Source organism: Henckelia pumila, chromosome 4 (genome assembly GCF_033568475.1).
Source record: "Henckelia pumila isolate YLH828 chromosome 4, ASM3356847v2, whole genome shotgun sequence".
In the NCBI taxonomy this organism is placed as follows: Eukaryota; Viridiplantae; Streptophyta; class Magnoliopsida; order Lamiales; family Gesneriaceae; genus Henckelia; species Henckelia pumila.
The window spans coordinates 150,940,579-150,954,726 of NC_133123.1; the positions used below are offsets into that span (position 1 = coordinate 150,940,579).

At 36.3% G+C, this 14,148-nt stretch overlaps 2 protein-coding genes across 3 annotated transcripts; one reads left to right on the forward strand and one right to left on the reverse strand.

The window, feature by feature from the left end:
- On the forward strand, window positions 1-4,350 carry LOC140866215 (probable serine/threonine-protein kinase At1g54610). The gene is made up of 7 exons (XM_073271141.1): window positions 1-837; window positions 1,273-1,557; window positions 2,358-2,675; window positions 2,839-3,066; window positions 3,237-3,337; window positions 3,413-3,536; window positions 3,813-4,350. Exons 1-7 carry the CDS (start codon window positions 505-507, stop codon window positions 4,146-4,148), a joined length of 1,725 nt encoding a protein of 574 aa, XP_073127242.1. The 5' UTR covers window positions 1-504; the 3' UTR covers window positions 4,149-4,350.
- Window positions 4,351-4,713: 363 nt separating this feature from the next.
- On the reverse strand, window positions 4,714-9,728 carry LOC140862057 (pyruvate dehydrogenase E1 component subunit beta-1, mitochondrial). 2 transcript variants are annotated; one of them, XM_073265061.1, is made up of 15 exons: window positions 9,648-9,728; window positions 9,348-9,424; window positions 9,201-9,260; window positions 8,974-9,054; window positions 8,840-8,866; window positions 8,633-8,695; window positions 8,460-8,546; window positions 8,068-8,193; window positions 6,881-7,014; window positions 6,721-6,793; window positions 6,588-6,653; window positions 6,020-6,058; window positions 5,812-5,936; window positions 5,616-5,730; window positions 4,714-5,034 (listed from the first exon to the last, which is right to left on the reverse strand). In XM_073265061.1, exons 2-15 carry the CDS (start codon window positions 9,399-9,401, stop codon window positions 4,966-4,968), a joined length of 1,119 nt encoding a protein of 372 aa, XP_073121162.1. In that variant the 5' UTR covers window positions 9,402-9,424; window positions 9,648-9,728; the 3' UTR covers window positions 4,714-4,965. The 2 variants fall into 2 exon arrangements, with proteins under 2 accessions (XP_073121162.1, XP_073121163.1); XM_073265062.1 differs by lacking the exon at window positions 9,648-9,728 and adding an exon at window positions 9,570-9,620.
- Between the last annotated feature and the right edge of the window lie 4,420 nt (window positions 9,729-14,148).

Consider the following 14,148-nt stretch of genomic DNA (forward strand, 5'->3'; position numbering starts at 1 on the left):
TCCTCTACTTTTCTCTGCATTATACTCTCACAGTCACAGAGTTATTATTATATTATAATAATATGTAAATTCAGAGTAAAACATTTGATTTACCTGATTGAATAAATTGTTGACAAGATTGGAAATTTCAAACATTCACACCCTCCTGCTCTCAGAGCAATTAATGCACTCGAACAGTCACAGATTGCCATTATACAATTGGTTCTTTCTCTGTAAATATCTGTATACTTTTTTCGGTAGTGGGTTTTTTCTTGCTGAACAGAATCCCCTTCTGCGTCTTGTTTTTGTTTCTTTGTTTTTGTTTGGTTTCTTGGGTGATCCCATGGATCATTCGCATGGTTGAACATATATGAGAACACGAATCTGTTGCGGAAAATGCGGAGTTCTTCAATCTACTGCCTGTGGCTTCTCGGATTGAGAGACGGCTTGTTTTTCAGTGTTTTTGTGGTCTGGAATGAAATGGGTAGCTGAAGATTTGGTGGGTTTGAGCTGAAACTCTTGGTAATGGGTTGTGTTCTTGGCAAAACAATCTTCGGACAAAGAAAAGCTCGCCGGAAGGAAAAGAATGACGCACGGCGGAGCTCCGAGAACGAATCCGTGACGGCGGGGAATGACGTGGGGAGAAGAGGAAAGAAGAAGAAGAAGAAGACGATCGTGGAGGTTCCGGCGGTAGCGGACTCAAGGTGGAATCTTCCGGCAGCGGTGCCGGAGTTCAAGCTAAAAACAGGAGCCGCGGCCGCGGCAGATGAGTGGCCGCCGTGGCTGTTGGACGTCGCCGGCCACGCCATCCAGGATTGGAAACCACGACGTGCTAACACCTTCGAGAAGCTTGACAAGGTAATCGCGGTCGATTTTTTTTTTCTTTTTTTTAAAAAATTTTTGGAGCAAAAGAAAAAAAAAAGATTATATTTTTTGCGTCAGTGGAAAGGTACTTCCTCTTGTTAGAAATGTACAATCCGAGGGAGCAAGCATTTCATGTGCTTTCTTGGGAACATGAAACTTTAAAGTTGTTGTATGATGCAATGATGTAATGCTATTTCTTGGGAAAAGAATTATATATTTTTCCTTGTCAATGTAGTTGTGGAGTGCTACAGATCTTGAATTAAAGTGTTCTTTTGCATTTTTTTCTTTGCCTTTTGTAAAACTGAATAGTTTAGGCATTGGATTGTATTGATCTTATAAAAGTTTATGTTGAAAATAGAAAAGAAGAAAGCGGCTTCTTCGTGCTTGTATTGAATTTGAAGTTTTCGGAGTGTTTTGGATTTGTTTCAGATTGGCCAGGGAACATACAGCAATGTGTACAAGGCCAGGGACTTGATCACTGGGAAGGTAGTGGCTCTTAAGAAAGTAAGGTTTGATAATTTAGATCCCGAGACGGTAAGGTTTATGTCGAGAGAAATACTCGTGCTGAGAAGGCTAAATCATCCCAATGTAATTAAGCTCGAAGGCTTGGTTATATCCCGAATTTCTTGCAGTCTTTACCTTGTTTTTGAGTATATGGAGCATGATCTTGCTGGCCTTGCTGCTGTCCAGACTGTCAAGTTCACCGAACCTCAGGTAAATAACTCTACAAGGAAATAAAAAGGTTCTTGTTTTTATATTTGTGTTTTGTGTATATTGGATGGGTTTAATCAGGCAGCATTGAGTTAAATGGTTCACAAATTTTAATGTATCTGTTTGGCATCGAGGAACGACTTATCTTGTATTTATTTAATGTCGAATGAGAATGTTATGTGTCATCCATTTTGATTTTTTTGCTTCCATATCTTAAGGTAGTCCTAATTACATCGTGCCTTCTGGTTTTGAGGTGACTGAGGCATTTGGATTTTTTGATGAGGTTCATATTGGGTTTGCATCATGTGCTTTTTGGATGCTACTGATTGACCTTTCTTGATCATTGGCCCCAAATTCTAAAAGTTAAGGTGGCCAATTCTTTCTACTGGTAAATAGAGTATCAAAGGTGATAGACATTGCTTGCGCCGTCATTGAACATACTTACACATTTAACAACTTGCGTTTGTCCTTTTGTAGAAGTAAACCACTATTCTATTTCTCCCAAGTGGTGATTGGAGCATCCTGCGGGATTGGTGACCACTTTGTGCGACGAACAAATCTAATTTCCCTTAATGATGCCAAATATCTTGGATATGAATCCTTTTTTAGTTCAAGTAAAATGCTATGACATTGCTTATACATTTTCCTTCTCTGGTATTTGCATCAACTAGAGTTCTTGTCAAAAGCTGGATAAGTGAAACTAGTTCAAACGAGTGTTTTTCGTTTTCCGAAGTATATTATCAAGAACAAGGATTTAGGCTTCATTTAGTTGGCCTTTGATTTCTTTATGTCTCCTGGTACAGATCAAATGCTATATGAAACAATTACTTTCTGGTCTTGAGCATTGCCACGACAATGGTGTCTTACACCGGGACATTAAGTGCTCGAATTTACTTATAGACAATGAAGGGATCTTAAAAATTGCCGATTTTGGGTTGGCTTCTTTCTTTGATCCTCAACTGAAGAAACCTATGACAAGCCGAGTAGTCACACTATGGTATCGTCCTCCAGAGCTTTTACTAGGGGCAACTTATTATGGAGTTGGTGTCGATTTGTGGAGTGCTGGCTGCATTCTGGCTGAGCTGCTTTCTGGGAAGCCAATATTACGGGGTCGGACAGAGGTACTTCTGTAAACGAGTTTAATAATAAAATACCATTATCATTCACTCAAAAACGAAAGAGAAAAAAAACCATACCATTCTCGTGAATTAAATGTGTGAACTCGTTAAAGGCATATCTCCAACGTCATATTTCCATTATATGTTTATTATTTATTTTTTGTAGGTGGAGCAACTGCACAAAGTGTTCAAACTTTGTGGTTCTCCATCCGATGATTACTGGAAGAGATCAAGATTTACGAATGCAACTCTTTATAAACCTCAGCAACCTTATAAGCGATGCATAACCGAGACCTTTAAGGATTTTCCATCATCGTCTCTGGCTCTTCTAGAAAATCTTCTTGCAATCGATCCTGATGCCCGAGAGACAGCCACTGCAGCATTAAATAGCGAAGTAAGTTATTTCGAGTCAAAATGGGTAAAAAAAGTTTGCTATATAGCTTTGTGAAGCATATTTGTGATATGGCTCTCTTTTTTGTATATACATGTTAATAATTTTTCTTGGAATCTCGAGCATTATTGTCATTAATTTTTTGAGGGGAATGATATTTTTGTTTTGACCAGTTTTTCGCCGCTGAACCACATGCCTGTGAACCGTCGAGCTTACCTAAGTTTCCTCCAAGCAAAGAAATGGATATCAAATTGAAGGATGAAGAAGCCAGGAGGTGCTTTTTCTTGATTATTAAATCTTTAAACTGTACTTTTGCCATAGTAATGTGCTACAACATGTTCTTGTGTAGGCAACGAGGTTTAGGTCGGAAACCTCATGTTACAGATGGTAATAGAAGAACGAGAGTACGTGACAAAGTCAGCCGTGCAATGCCAGCTCCACAAGCAAATGCGGAGCTACAAACCAATTTAGATGTATGTAGACTCTTTTATCCCTACGATTCATTGTCACACTCCATATTTCTTGTTACTGCATTAAGGAAGTCGAGGAAGAAAAGGAAGGAAATATATGGGTTGGCTTTATTGTGTTGCTCGGCGTATAAAACTCGAAATATTCCAACTTTATGTATCTTGGTATTTTCCATTTTCTTCTTATTGTGCTGTGATATTGTTGAATATCTTTCAAGAACTCATTCACGCGCACGCGATTATCTTATCTATGTTGATCGTCCAATGATTTATCTTGTGCAGAGGCTGAGATTTATGTCTGATATTAAAGCCAAGAGCAAAAGTGAAAAATTCCCACCACCACACCAAGATGGAGCAGTTGGTCACCCTCTCAACTCATCTCAAATAGGTCCCGAATCATTCTCAGGAGCAGATGCCTCATTAAGTTCCTCCATTTTCGAGACAAAGCCATCAAGATCTTTCCGGGACCTTGCATCAAAAAGTGCAGCATCTGCAAGGAGGAAAAAGAAGAAGGAAGAGCCTCATAGAGCTCCTCCACGAAGATTTATCAATGCGTTGTATCCGTCTTCCATTAGTTGGTCGACGGAGTTCATGTTCAGGAGCAGGCGAGCAGCATAAATCCATCAAAGGTAGAGATGCAAGCTCTCTGAAAATTTTTGGGAAGTCATGTGTAATCTTTTATTTGCGTTCTCATAAAAAAAAAATAGCAAACAATTTTCAATCCTATATTTGGTGTACAGTCCTGATTTCTATGGTTCTGAGGATAATTATTGTGACTATGGCTACCGCGATTCATATATGTTTAGCCCATTTTCATAACGATCTTTTGTTTTGGGGACTGGGGTGATCAGATTGAATGTTTAACAAGACGGGCACATTAATTTTCATCCCCATTTTTAGATTCATGAATTTTTTAACTTAAATCAGAATTAATCTTATCTAAAATGAAGTATAAATAAAGATTATCGTAAATATAAGATAAATGGAAGATTGAATTATCTAGACAGAAAATTAATTTTATCCATATAATTAATTATTTATATAACATGTTATGTTTTCAATATAGCAAGGAAAATTTGCACGCAAGATTTGTGGCAAAACAATTGCAATTCCTTGATATTCGACAATTTGGCATGACAGCCGAGTAAATGCACCACAATATGGAGAAGTTAAAAGCCTTCAAAACACTGTGTTTTCTTGAATAAAACAAATCACCAAAATAGCACCAATATATTGGCACATTCTCTTTCTTTACAGAACCTTATTTCCGGACGATTTTTCTTTCTGGTTTACAATGCTGACCGGCTCGTCGCCGGTCATGGTCCAAAAGGATGGATAGGTGGATGAGAAAACAAGAAAGAACTAATGGAGGAGTAAGAGAAATTTGGACTAAAGAAATGTAGAAACATTAGAAGCTTTTTGTTCCTAGTAATTCTCAAGCAGTTGCTGCCAAGGAACTTGATCTGTAACATGCCCTCTTTGCAGCACGAACAATGTCGTCGACCTGACATAAAGTGACAGAGATCGAGAATCAGATGGGGGAGGTATAGAGAACATCAAAGAGCATAAGCAGAGTATATCGCGTATTAACTGACATTTACAAATCATATATAGTATCGCCTTTCATTTGGTTGAATTTTACCTTCTTATCTCTAATTTCTCATGGACAGACTAATAAGGAATAAAAAAAATCCACCAGAGATCATTTGTGCAAAGTCTCATGAATCATGATCTTGCAAGTGCAAACGAATCATTACAAATGCAGTTGCAGAAGCTTATGCTACATATAAACACTCACCTTACTCTTCTGCCATCCGTTATTTTTAATACTGCCATGTCCAAGTCTAACTCAGCAATCTAAAAACCCAAAAAAAGGCATTGTTGTTTGCAAATATTAAGGTTTGTTTTACATTTTTTAAATTCCTGTCTTGGATATTTAGGAGATCAAAGCATATCTTTCTGTCATTTTTCAATAGCATAACCTACTCGATAGAGAAATTTCTCAATCCTTTTTCTTCACAATAGAATATGCTACAACCACAGTTATATATGCCCAATGCACAAGAAGAAAGCGGAGGAGCAAACCTGTGGGACAGCCATTCTTTCAAGATTTGCAGCATAGGGCATGGGAACATCAGCACCACAAATCCTCTCGACAGGTGCATCAAGATACTCAAAGCTATCTTCAAGAACCGAAGCACTGGAAATATGAATTAGGAATAAAATTAGTATACATGATGAAAAAGAGATGGAAAATATATTGATATAGAAAGAAGCTGACCAGATCTCTGCGCCAACACCATGTTGAGGGTATCCTTCTTCGACAGTCACAAGCCTATTGGTTTTCCTAACTGAAGCATTGATTGTGGATCTATCAAGAGGGCGGATTGACCGAAGATTTATCACCTGCAAAAACAAAAGGAACGTAACAAAACTAAAATTCAGAGAACTACACACGATAAAGACACGAGGGGATTTCTTTCACTTACCTCAGCCCTGATTCCTTCCTTTGCAAGAATATCAGCAGCCTATACATAATACATAATCGATCAACATCAATTCCAGATACAAAATCCAAAGAGACCGATATTGCAAATTTGCAAATAATATTATACAACATGATGCATTCAATCAAACAAATACTTCCAGTTTCATTGACATATAACAATATGTCTGGAAGTAATCTACAAACTTCTTAGTTATTGGTTATAGAAGTGTGTTAGTCATTAAAGACTGCATCTATGACTCAACTTAAAAATGAACAAACTTATGCTGTGACAGGGATATTGTTGATACAAGAAACAAAACTGGCATTCTAGCCATATTGCAGAGGATTGTTTATAGGAAGCACTTTTGAGCTTTTCCTTCACAATTTTGTGAAAGAAAAGCTCCAAAGTGCTTCCTAGAAACAATCTCAAACACTACCGATATAACATTAACTAGTGTTGCAACTTGAAGTCCTAAAATCTCCACAAGTTTTGAGTAAACCAAAGCACAAAGCCCAATTCAAAAGCAAATCATATATCAATTGCAACTTGCTCATTCAGAACGACAGACCTGAAGCGAATAGTCAACCATCCTTGAGAAACAAGTTATAGTTACATCCTTTCCTTCACGTTCGATCTGCCAAAAATTTGACGAGTCAGGAATATACATGTGTGAGAGCCGGTAAAGCCATGTTGAGGTTTACCTTAGCTTTTCCAATAGGAAGGCAGAAACTGGAATCAAGAACTTCGGCGGAGACAGGAAATGATGAACCATATCTGGAAAAGAAATAAATCCATGACATAAATTAGATATAGACTGAGATTGATACAGATATCAAAATCACAAGCATCGATGTAACTCACAGCAATTCATTTTCTAGGAATACAACAGGGTCTGGATCCCTGATGGCAGCTTTAAGTAGACCTCGAGCATCTTCTGCAGAATATGGTGCCAGTACCTTTAATCCTGGACATGAACCATACCATGCTGCATAGCACTGAAAGGATGCATAAGCTCAGAGATAGAACAGTAACTAGGTACAGTGTAGCAAGATTTCTTCCTAAATCAGATAATGTCAGAAGTGACAAACCAACAAAGAACAACTCATTTCACATAAATTTCATTTACGAGTTCAATTCAAATGTGCCAAAAAAAATCCTTCATAAATTCCTGTTCCCGGTAGAAAGAAACTACTGGTATCACAGCTCAGGAAGCACTGCAACGTCAAACATAATAGAAAATACCATGTTTATCACAGAACAACTACTTTGCAGGCTCAAGTTGTGGCAGCATAGGTGAATGCTCAGAAGTACAATAACGAAAACATTAATTTAAATCCGATGGAGATTCTTCGCACCCTTCATCAAAGGGGTAACGTTTCTTTCAGCAACCCATGAGAATTTAACCTGGCAAGGTGCTGATTCACACTACACACTTCCAACTTAAGTTTGCGATCCTTATGATTTTGTCTTCTTTTGAAGAAGAATTTTGTCAAGGGGGCTTCATTAAAGGTCTTCCTCTCCATGTTCTGACTCATGAGCAGGAGATACCGTCCTAGTTTATTCATTTAATGATCATTACTACACAGAATGCTACAGACATTGGGAAATTGGGAAAAGCTTTTCTGTAATCACAGCCACAGCAGTAAAGGATCCTCTTCCACTCCCTCTTAAGATTAATTATAAAAATAAAAAATAAGGGTCAGTCTTTACATGTCTGAGGCAAAACTATTTACTAATCACCTCGGGCGAACTATTCTGGTTGGCCTTTTAATTTTTCTTTCTTTGATAATGTTAATTGGTCCAACACATAGAGTCTGCCAGCAGGGAGATGCGAAGTGGGAGTTCTAAGTATTTTCCCTCTCACTTCAGCACCAGAAGACAAACTTGATCCAAAGTTAACTCCTTGGTCTAGGAGGTGAAGTTACAAACAGTGACCTACAACTACTCTCTTGCTAGAACATATTTACATAGGCTTTAAAATACAGAATGTCATGAATATCATATGCACCGGATAGCAAGGCTGTGTTAGAAGGTACTCTAATTCATACCTGAGAATGTTGAGCACCAACACCAGCAGCAGCACCGTTTGGACCTCTGAAAACAATAGGAACAGACATCTGACCAGCAGACATGTAATTTGATTTTGCAGCAGAATTAATGATGTGGTCAATAGCCTGAAAAAAAAAAAAGAAAAAAAAAGCTCATAACCTCCATATGCATCCGTAGTCAGTTTCTTAAATAAATAACTCAGATAAAACTATTTCTGTTCACGGAGATTGCTATGTTTTGAAAAGATCCAGAAACCTTTTCTCTAGTACCACCTTCCCTCACAGTAAAAGGTAATAGCAAAACAAAACACATCATCTTGCAGAATTGAATAGAACAATTTAAGTTTCAAACTCAACCTAGCCAAACACAGCATCAGGGGAAAAACTATAACCTGCATTGAGAAGTTGAAAGTCATAAACTCAATCACAGGCCTTAGACCATAATATGCTGCACCAACTCCAATACCAGCAAATCCAGCCTGCAATAATGAGCCCAGTTGAGACTGCCAAATTTTGCCACTTAATTCGATTCTAAAAATTCTTTAAAGTACAGATAAAAGCCAACCTCGGTAATGGGAGTGTCAATAACCCTCTCAGGACCGTATTTGTCCAAAAGACCTTTGGATATCTAGTACAAAACATTGTAAAACAAAAAAATAATTCAGAACACATGGTTATCAGAGAATATCAACTATCAAGTCCACACCACTCCCCCTCCCCCCCCCCCCCCCCCCCCCCCCCCCCCCCCCCCCCGCGTAGAACAAAGACTCACCTTATATGCACCCTGATACTCACCAACCTGCATATTAAACAAGTCAACAAAGCATTAAGGAACCCTAAAAACCAATCAAATCGGTATAAAATGGTATGTTCAGTCTCAAAAACCCTATCAAACTTCTATGATACCTCTTCGCCCATCAAAAAGACTTTGGGATCAGCAGACATTTCTTCATCAAGAGCCGAATTTAAAGCTTCACGCACCGTCATCTGCAAAAGAGTGTGATAAAATGATCCTTCACCATATCCAACACATATTGCCAATACCCAGAAAGGCAAATCTCATAACAGGAAGAACTGATCATAATTAAATTCAAGAACTTGGTAAACTATTACAGAAATATAATACTAATTACCTCCTTTGCGGAGGAAGAAAAGGCCATGGATGCAATCACTCGAATCCCTTGCTCCAAACTCTTTCCCACCAAAAATAAAAATAAATAATAAAAAGCCGAATCAATTAACACAGTCAAATCAGAGAATAAAGAAGCTGCCATTTTTACCACAGGAGCAGGATTGCCTTTGCAGGCGACTCTTTGCCTTATAATCCCCAACATACTCCCGTCTCTTCGCAAGAACCCTTCAGTCACATCAAATTACACAACCAAAATCAAACAGAAGGCTCATAAAACCGTATGCACGTACACGAGCAAGTCAGATTTCCTTTTCTAGATCAAAATCTGAACGCGATACATCATGATTAACAGCATGACGTTCGAAAATACCTCGTATCCACCAATTAATACATACCCAAACCACTAGAAAATGATTGAAGGATTGAAAATGGGAGAGCGAGAGATTACCTGGTTGGTGGCCTCAAGTTGGATAAATTCTTCTGTGTTTTCAGCCTTTTTTCGATAGAGCCACCTAATAGTTATATAACAGCGATCGTGTCACTGCAAATTTATTATTAATTATATATACTAATATAACGGTGTCAGAGCAATATCATATACTTTTATTTTTAAAATAATTCAACATTATAAAAAGATTAAATTAGATTTTTCTTTTTCTTTTTCTTTTTCAAATCCCAAACTCATTTATATACCTAAGATCTTGGTAACAGATGGATTAAAAACCATTAGTTAACGAAGTACACTATCATGTGCAGGTAATTAGGGTTGGAAAATTTTACATAAATCCCAACCCTTCCCGATTTTCAATCCATTTCCGTCCCGAATTTTTTTTCATCCCGAAATTTTTCCGACCCGATCAATTTCAGAATCGGGATCGGGATAGGGAATCTTCCCGACGGGATTTCCGACCCGACTCGAATATAAAAATAATATTTTTAAATAATATTTTTTAATTAAAAAAATAATTTTTTTTTATAATTTTATGTTTTAATATTAATGTTTTATAATTATCTACCATATAAAATTTTTTTATATTTATCTTTTTTAATATTAACATTGAGTTATAAATTTTTATTTTGTTTTTTAATATTATGAATAATTATATGTTTTTTTGTATTAATCAAGTAGTTGTTTTAATTTATTTGTAATGTACTAAGAAGATGTTTTAGTTTTTTAATGGTTATTTACAAAGAAATTTTAATTTATTTGTAATGTACTAAGAAATTGTTTGATTTTCTTCATAATTTTTTTTAAAAAAATATTTTCGTAGAATTTTTTTTAAAAAAAATTAGTGTTCGGGATTACCCTTTTCCGACCCGACGGGATCCCGAATATTCGGGTCCCGACACTTCTCGGGTGCGGGATCGGGAGAAAAAAAATATCTCAATTTTTATCGGGACGGGAATCGGGTAAGGGGGGGTTATGGGACGGGTCCCGACCCGATTCCACCCCTACAGGTAATATATATAGTAACTCGTACCTCATTTTATAAGTTTAATGATTAAATATGATTAAGAGATACCAATCTTCACCAGCCAAGTGATTAATTGGATCAGAAATGTGGAATCAAGACTTCGGAACCACCGAAGATATCGGACCTTCCGAAGTGGATTCGGAAGCACCGAACCATAGCAACTGAGATCGGAAGCAAAAGGTGAGTTCGGACCTTTCGAACGTGAGATCGGAGCTTCCGAGAGTTAGGCCATGCACACTAGTGACGTGTTGTCGGCGTTTGGACACACAGATGCATGCATGAGATAGAAGCTTCCGATCAAGACAGTTTGGAAACGTGTCATGCATGTAGAGATCGAAACTTCCGATCGAGAGATCGGAGCTTCCGAACGTCGCCTATAAATAGGACATGCGAGGCTCACATTTCACTTGCCAATTCACCTCTTCCCTATCCAATCTTGGTGTTTCTTAGGCGTTTCCAGCCATCTAGGCGAGGAACGAGTGTTTGAGAGATGTTTTCATAGTCGTAGCGGAGTTGTGCCCAAGAGTTAGGGCTTCGACATCAGCGGGCTATCAACGGACGTAAGTATAGTCCAAGATCCCTATTAGTATCAGGGAGTATTTATTAGCTTAGTTAAGGTTTTTAGATCAGTATTAGTGATATGATAAATATTTTCTCGTAGGCTTGGACCCTAAACTTGTGCTACTAGGACTGCCTTAGTGAGGTACGTAAGTACTGACTGAGATAGCAAACAAGTATGCATGCTTATATATTGTATTTTATATGTCATGATACATGTTTTAATGCTTTGATTGATATATTATTTTGCATGTGCATATTTATGTTGAGCAGAGTCTCCTTCCAAATAGTCTTTGTAGTAGAGTCGTTCAGCCCTATATTTCTTGATTATATTGTCTGACATCGGGAGACGCCGTGTTGACGGGGATTGACGCTATGGTGATCTGGACGAGTGTGTGGATGTACCCAACGGAGTTTATCTCAGATGGTACTACATACTCATTTGACCCTAGACTGAGCTGGACTTGTGTTAACCAGTACCCAGTCATTCGCATGCATCATACTAGATTTAATTTGTATACTCGTGCTTATCGTATTGAGCATAGTCGCTCACGTCCAGTCTTTTGTTCTTGTTTACCCTATTCGATGGGGCTGGTCTAAGGTTGACGACGCCAGTGGTCGAGGCAGAGTTGAGAGCTGGAGCAATGGTTTTCGTGAGTTTTCATTAGTTCAGGGATTTGATACAATATCTTCGATTTGGTTGCATAAAAGTTAATAACTTTCAGTTTTTAGTAATCGGTTGTATTCCGCCGGTTTGGTTTGAATACCTGGTTTTTAGTTTCCACTGTTAATAGATGATTTGGATAAAGCCACTATATGTAATGTTATACAACAATTTTATTTTATTTTAATTAATAAAACATAGATATTTTATTTTAGATATTCAATTATAAGTAGAATTATAAAAAAAATTTAATTTGATATAATCAAGTCAAACCAAAATGATTTTTATAAGGGGTTGAGTTTTAGTTGATAGTATAGATAGATACGTGAAATCTAATATTTTTTTTTTGGTTATTTTAAATTTTTTTACGTGTTTTGACTTTATATAAGTATTAAAGAACTAATGAGGATTTTCTCTGAAGTAGTGAGAAAATAAACTTTTAGTTTTTCATACAATTTATTTTTGGATTTATGTATATTTAATGTTTTAATAAATAAGCAGGTATAATATGAGACAATCTCACGGATCTATTTGAATCAATAATCAATATTTAATTTTGAAATAAAATAATAATAATTTTTTTATGGATCTTATCATATAAAAGATCCGTTTCACAAACTTGACCAATGAAACGATCTCATATGGACTTTTGTGTTAATAAAACTAATTATCAAAACATGAAAAAGAGAAAGAAGTTTTTGGAAACTTAATTAATTTTTCGCTTTCAACTCTCAAATAAAAATCTATAGCGTCGTCGATTGTCGAATGAAGGAAAGTTTTGTTTATGACAATATATATGGTAATATATTATTTTTATTTTTGGATACGTTGTCGAATGAATTAAAGAAGGTTTTGTTTTTTTTAGGAAAGTTTTGTTTTTTGACATATATATATATATATAATTTTTTTAAAAAATATATATATATACATATATATAAGGTGATAGATTTTTTTTTTTTAAAAAAGGTGATAGATTATTTTTATTATTGGATTTGTGGATTTCTTCACCTCAGTGTACGTATGTTTAGGACAAATCTAATAGGGATTAGTCTAACGTACAACATACAGTACTACATGATGCCGTGTGATATTTAAGAAACACATGCGTTATTCGACTATGCCCTGTTCAAGTATGGATGTAAATGAACCGAACGGTTCGCGAGCTATTCGAAGCTCGACTCGATAGAAAGCTTGTTTGAGCTCGTTCTATAAGTTATCGAACCGAGCTCGAGCTTGATTTTGAACTCGATAATTTTCACGAGCCGAACTTGAGCTTAAGGATGTTCGGCTCGTGAGCTCGCGAACATGTTTGTTAATAGGCTCGGGCAGCGGCGGATCCAAAAATTTTGTCGAGGGAGGGCAAAAAACCAAATATTAAAAAAATAGTTCATATGTTTCAATTATATAGACAGTTTGTTTTTTCAAACTCACAAATTAATAAGAAAAATCATTGGAAAAATAAATTTACACACAAAATTCATATTTTATCCTACTCGATTCATTCAAAAATGGTTACACTTTTTTCAAAACATATTTAATAGGAGTATATATATTATTAAAAGAGTAGAAACAAGATTACTAAATATATTATATAAGCCTATATATTTGAGAAAAAAATGTGACCTATATAATCGAGACATAAACAAAATAAAAAATATCTCATTTTCAATACACGTAATATTGAACTATAGTTTAGATATTCATCTATCATTGGATTACGAAGACGATTCTTAAATGACATAAGGAGTGGTAAACTTTGACTTCTAAATCATTGGCTTAATTTTATGTGCATAATTTTAATTTTAAAATCTAAAAACATACCAGTACTTTGATATCAAAACTCAAAGAGGGGCATCTGCCCTTCTTTGCCCCTTAATAGATCCGCCCATGGGCTCGGGAGCCCGAGCTCGGGTTCGACTCGTTTAGGAAGCTCGCTAGTATTGGCTCGAGCTCGGCTCGTTTAGGAGGCTCGCGAGCTCCAGCTTGGGCTTGGCTCATTTCGGAGGCTCGTGAATATGTTCATTTAATTTATGTGGTTTTGTCTAATTTGAGTTTGAATGGACAAATAAAAAATATTAATATTAATGCAAATGAGATGATTAAAACATAATACTTTGTTGAAATAAAGATAAATTTACAATATATAAGATGTAGCCGCAATTTGTATTTTTTATTTTAACTTTAAAAACATTGTATTAAAATTCTCTTAAAAACACAATAAATAAAATATTTATATGTGCAATATTACTAAT

What these genes read in the sequence shown, in the direction of transcription:
- LOC140862057 (XM_073265061.1), bottom strand. Translation starts at nt 9,401, where the DNA reads ATGTTGGGGATTATAAGGCAAAGAGTCGCCTGCAAAGGCAATCCTGCT. An exon ending in TTGACACTCCCATTACCGAG is followed by an intron (nt 8,547 to 8,632) that starts GTTGGCTTTTAT and finishes TCATTATTGCAG; the next exon opens with GCTGGATTTGCTGGTATTGG. An exon ending in CTTTCAACTTCTCAATGCAG is followed by an intron (nt 8,194 to 8,459) that starts GTTATAGTTTTT and finishes TTTTTTTTTCAG; the next exon opens with GCTATTGACCACATCATTAA.
- LOC140866215 (XM_073271141.1), top strand. Translation starts at nt 505, where the DNA reads ATGGGTTGTGTTCTTGGCAAAACAATCTTCGGACAAAGAAAAGCTCGC. An exon ending in CCTTCGAGAAGCTTGACAAG is followed by an intron (nt 838 to 1,272) that starts GTAATCGCGGTC and finishes GATTTGTTTCAG; the next exon opens with ATTGGCCAGGGAACATACAG. An exon ending in CTGCAGCATTAAATAGCGAA is followed by an intron (nt 3,067 to 3,236) that starts GTAAGTTATTTC and finishes TGTTTTGACCAG; the next exon opens with TTTTTCGCCGCTGAACCACA.